Genomic DNA, 6,000 nt, shown 5'->3' on the forward strand with positions numbered 1-6,000 from the left:
TATCACGTGATATCACTATAGAAGTCTATATGATGACTTATCACGTGATATCACTATAGAAGTCTATATGATGACTAATCACGGGATATCACTATAGAAGTCTATATGATGGCTAATCACGTGATATCACTATAGAAGTGTATATGATGACTAATCACGGGATATCACTATAGAAGTCTATATGATGACTAATCACGGGATATCACTATAGAAGTCTATATGATGGCTAATCACGTGATATCACTATAGAAGTCTATATGATGACTATCACGGGATATCACTATAGAAGTCTATATGATGACTAATCACGGGATATCACTATAGAAGTCTATATGATGGCTAATCACGGGATATCACTATAGAAGTCTATATGATGGCTAATCACGTGATATCACTATAGAAGTCTATATGATGACTAATCACGGGATATCACTATAGAAGTCTATATGATGACTAATCACTAGATATCACTATAGAAGTCTATATTATGACTCATCACAGTATATCACTAAAGAAGTCTATATGATTGACTAATCACGGGATATCACTATAGAAGTCTATATGATGACTCATCACAGTATATCACTATAGAAGTCTATATGATGACTTATCACAGTATATCAGTATATAGAAATCTATATGATGACTAATCACAGTATATCAGTATATAGAAGTCTATATGATGGCTAATCACAGTATGTCACTATAGAAGTCTATATGATGACTTATCATGGTATATCAGTATATAGAAATCTATATGATGACTAATCACTGTATATCAGTATATAGAAGTCTATATGATGGCTAATCACAGTATATCACTATAGAAGTCTATATGATGGCTAATCGCAGTATATCACGATAGAAGTCTATATGATGACTTATCACAGTATATCACTATAGAAGTCTATATGATGACTAATCACGGGATATCACTATAGAAGTCTATATGATGACTAATCACTGGATATCACCATAGAAGTCTATATTATGACTCATCACTGTATATCACTATAGAAGTCTATATGATGACTAATCACAGTATATCAGTATATAGAAGTCTATATGATGACTAATCACAGTATATCACTATAGAAGTCTATATGATGACTTATCACGGTATATCAGTATATAGAAATCTATATGATGATTAATCACAGTATATCAGTATATAGAAGTCTATATGATGGCTAATCACAGTATATCACTATAGAAGTCTATATGATGGTTAATCACAGTATATCACTATAGAAGTCTATATGATGACTAATCACGGGATATCACTATAAAAGTCTATATGATGACTAATCACGTGATATCACTATAGAAGTCTATATGATGACTAATTACGGAATATCACTATAGAAGTCTATATGATGACTAATTACGGAATATCACTATAGAAGTCTATATGATGACTAATCACTGGATATCACTATAGAAGTCTATATGATGACTAATCACTGGATATCACTATAGAAGTCTATATGATGACTAATTACGGGATATCACTATAGAAGTCTATATGATGACTAATCACTGGATATCACTATAGAAGTCTATATGATGACTAATCACTGGATATCACTATAGAAGTCTATATGATGACTAATTACGGGATATCACTATAGAAGTCTATTTGATGGCTAATCACAGTATATCACTATAGAAGTCTATATGACGACTTATCACGGTATATCAGTATATAGAAATTTATATGATGACTAATCACATTATATCAGTATATAGAAGTCTATATGATGACTAATCACAGTATATCACCATAGAAGTCTATATGATGACTTATCACAGTATATCACTATAGAGGTCTATATGATGACTAATCATGGTATATCACTATAGAAATCTATATGATGACTAATCACAGTATATCACTATAGAAATCTATATGATGACTAATCACAGTATATCACTGTAGAAGTCTATATAATGACTAATCATGGTATATCACTATAGAAATCTATATGATGACTAATCACTGTAAATCACTATAGAAGTCTATTAATCATGGTATATCATGGTATATCTAACTAATCATAGTACAGCATTATAGTATTCTATATTTAAATGTCTATATCAGCTAGTTGCTCTGTATCATTTTATAAGTCTCTATATCACTGTATAATTTGCTATACAATAGTACTACATACTACTAACAAGCTTTTGTGGGACTGGAACCTGAATAGTTTTCCTTTTCTCCAGAGGACAGCGTTCCAATGCTTCACAGCTAAGTGCTTCCAGCATTCCAAGGCTTACTGTGGGCCAAGGACACCCCAGTCCCCCCAGTAGCATTACACCTGCTTCACATTCTCTCTGTCTCTTGGCAGGTAGAGAAAAGTGAGGAAGAAAAGCAGGAAGAGGAGGAGGAAGAGGAGGAGGAGGATCAGGAAGAAGAGGCAGAACCAGCAGAGGAGTTCGTCATCCCTCAATTTCCAGACAAGTCCGCAGTCAATAATCTGGGTGGCTCGGAGACGGGAAGAGTTCAAGGCTCAGGGGCCTCCAGCTCCCCTGCACCAGAGCTAATGATAATGCTGCTACTGCTGCTACTAACTACCCTCAGCTGGGGGTAGAAAACACACACATACACATACACCCACACACACACACACACACACACCGATACATAAACACACATATACACTCCTCCTCTCCTCAAATAATCACTCACACCCAGACTCTATATATAAGACTTTATAATGAGGGATGGAGAGAAGGAAAGAAAGAAGAAAGAGTGGGATGAGTTGAGAAGCAAAGAAGGAAAAGAGAAGAGGCGGACAAGAAGGCCCCCTCCCTCCATCATCCTTTCTTTCACTCTTAGTTGCTCTTCGCAAAGAGGGCCATGTATAGTTGCTGCTCGGGAAATGCTCTGTGAACCTGATTCGTGTGAACCGTGAGTCGCAATTCGCAACTCTCAGCTCATGACTCATTGGACTGAATAGGTTTGGACTGTAATTGAGTCAGTGAATCAGTAGTATAATGTATCTATTGTGTCATTCATCCTTGCTTCAAACGCACTGCTGATGTTGACTAAGTGTCAGTCAATTCGGCGGGATTTTGCAACATTGCTTTCCTCTAATGACATATCTATGAGTGCACAGCTTCTTTTTGTTTCTTTTTTGGACTTGTTTTGCATTTTATTCTTGCCAGAGCTTTTATGTGTGTGTGTGTGTGTTTAAGTGTGTGTACGTGCAGGATGTTTGCGCTTTGTCAACATCAGAGGAAAACTAGAGTATAGATTTCTGCGTCTTTCATCTCTCGCACCTCTTTTGTCTCAAGTCAGGTTTTCACACAAACACACACACACAAACACCATGACCCTCCGTCAGTGCAGATGCAAGCGCTTTTCCTTTATTGCTCTATCTGCGATGTGCTTTAATTTTTAGAGTCAGCACAGGCTGTGGACTCTAACCAGGGGCATAAATAACAAAAAAAACACTCAACACACCACACAACCTCCACCCGAACAATATGAGTAATAAAGTCAAAATAAATAAATAAAGGCCTGGGTAGTAAATAAATAAATAAATAAATAAATAAACGTGAATGTAGAAGTGAGCGCACAGCAGGTGTTTGCTGTGGGGGGGTGGTGGTGGTGGTGGTCCAGTCTGGGGTTTTTGGAACCTGCGGGTGAGAATAGAAAGAGAGAGAGAGAGAGAGAGAGAGAGGCAGAAAGAGGGAAGGAAGTTATTTGCCAGCCGCCTGTCGCTCCGTGCTTCATGCCTTCGCTTTTCGCTTTCGCCGAGATAATGGCTTACAACGCAAACTGTTTATCTTGTTGCGCGTTCTGGCGAAGGGGAGGGGAGGGGGACGAATTGCTTCTGATGGGGTAGAGAAATGGAACGAGGGAGGTGTAGAAAGAGAAAGAGAGAGAGAAGAAAGAAAAAAAAGAAAGCAAGGAGAGCCCCTCCAGCACAAACATACAGTTGAACATCTCATGCTCTTTCAGTTTTCCTATGTCTTATAAATCTATTGCTGACACTAATGTTTTTTGCCTTCTTTCTCTCTCTCTCTCTCTCTAAACTCCCCTTCTCCACCACCCTCCTCCTCTTCCTCCTCTTCCTCATTCCGTCTCTTGTATGTCTGAGGACGCAAAAGCATCTTTGCTTCCTTCCAGAGGGGGTTTAACGTAGGAGGGTTATTAAAGCCCCCTCCACCCCACCCCTCCCTGCTCTACCACACTCTAGTCTAGAGGCTGGGAGGAATCTATTGTGAGGTAAAGAGGTCGTACAATGCTCTTTCTCTCTCTCTCTCTCTCTCTCTCTCTACTTCTGCCCGTCTTCCATTGAAGCGCCTGGTATTACACTGAATGCACGTCGCAACAATGAGCCCAAATGGATCTATTATGCGTCCGGGGGTGCAGCCTGGGCCGGGCTTTGATTGAAGAAGCCGTTCTGCTTGTTGCCCCGTCCTGTGGACGGCCCTTAATTAAGAACCGGCGCGTTCGGGGCAGCTGAGATTGACGCGTACGTCTGAAACTGCTGGTCAGCCTCTATGATGACTGTTGTTATTTTTTAATTGTTTCTCGGGCCCCGCTTTGTCTTCGGATCGAGTGAGGGGTGGTGAAAGAAGGCCGACGTCGGAGGACAAGAGGGTCTGTGGCTTACACAAATACGTTACGGATAAATAAACAAATAAGCCATGCATTAAATAAAGACACATGGCTGGGTGTCTCTGAACAGAGAGAGAGAGAGGTGTGGCAACTAAATGCTGTATATGTGTGTGTGTGTGTGTGTGTGTGTGTGTGTGTGTGTGTTTGGATGGCATTACAACAGTGTCTGTCCCGTCCTGAGCTTTATTTAATATTAGAAGCATAGGGCTTCTGTGGGTTAGAGAGAGAGAGAGAGTGTAGCATGAAAATAGAGGAGTGATTAAAAACAATGAGGCAAATGAAGGGGCTTGCAAAAGAGAAAGTGAGGACTGAGAGTTTGCATCAGAGAGAGAGGGAGGCAGAAGGCTTGGGAAAGGATTAGGAGTTCTGAGAGAGTGGAAGAGATTGCATGTGAAAGATTCGGTGGGGGGAAAAAGTGGGTGAGAGAGAGAGAGAGAGACTGTGCATCAGCAGCACTGAAATGAGCTTCAGTAGTTGAGCCTACAGCCTGCAAAATAAATCAGGACTGGCTGACTACATCACTAATGCTACTATGAGCCCCAGGGTTCGCCCTTCTCTCCGACATCTTCACTCACTCACACACACGCATACGTACTATACATACACCAACACACACACTATACCTCTTTCAGGCACTGTCTTCAGCTCTTAGATGTTCGCTCGCTCTCATCTCTTTTCTTTTCTGTCTCTCTTCCCCATCTCCCTTAGACTGAAGCTTTCAAATTCTCTCTCTCTCTCTCTGTGTCTCTCTCACTCTTTTTCTGCTCTCTCCCTGTCCTCCAGCGGTAGTTAGTCCTGTTGCCATGTGCTCAGTGGACTGTGTGGCTCTCCGTTCCACCCCACACTCCACACCCCCCCAAATTACATTACCATAATTAGCACCCATTAATGTCCCCCTAATGAAGAATTCTCCAAAAGACGCCAAAACTCAGAGGCCATATTTAAGCCCCCTTTAGTCGAGTGCACTTACATTGCGTTCTTTATTTATTAATGACAAAAGCTTTATTTTTTACTACTTGAGGCCTCGCGGCACCGGACTGTCGTCTTCTCCTTTATTTTAATTGTTGTTTTTTTGGTCTGTTGGAGTCTACGTGAACTTTTGCGTAACTTTGATCAGTGTAACTCTTGTTATTTTATTCCTCGCCGTTTCTTTGATGTCCCTTTTTCTTGTTTGTCTTTCCGTGTGAGCGTGTTTGTTGACACTGGACCACTGTTGACCGTGCACACATCTGCAGATGAAGGACAGCTGTACAGTGCAGCACACAGTCATTTCACAACGAGTCTCCAGTTGCCGTGGTCATTTTGTGATGTGACACAGAGGATGTTCCTGTCAACAGGATGGACCAAACGTACGGGACAAGAAAAGTCTA

At 40.5% G+C, this 6,000-nt stretch overlaps 1 protein-coding gene across 3 annotated transcripts in view; it reads left to right on the forward strand.

The window, feature by feature from the left end:
* gfra3 (GDNF family receptor alpha 3) overlaps positions 1–4,786 on the forward strand; it is a 65,122-nt gene extending 60,336 nt beyond the window's left edge. For all 3 annotated transcript variants that reach the window (XM_066666915.1, XM_066666914.1, XM_066666913.1), the window contains one exon: positions 2,349–4,786. In XM_066666915.1, coding sequence (XP_066523012.1) covers positions 2,349–2,591 — 243 coding nt within the window. In that variant the 3' untranslated portion in view covers positions 2,592–4,786. The remainder of the gene's footprint in view (positions 1–2,348) is intronic.
* The last annotated feature ends 1,214 nt before the right edge of the window (positions 4,787–6,000 follow it).

The sequence above is a fragment of the Hoplias malabaricus genome, chromosome 4, assembly GCF_029633855.1.
Source record: "Hoplias malabaricus isolate fHopMal1 chromosome 4, fHopMal1.hap1, whole genome shotgun sequence".
Classification (NCBI taxonomy): Eukaryota; Metazoa; Chordata; class Actinopteri; order Characiformes; family Erythrinidae; genus Hoplias; species Hoplias malabaricus.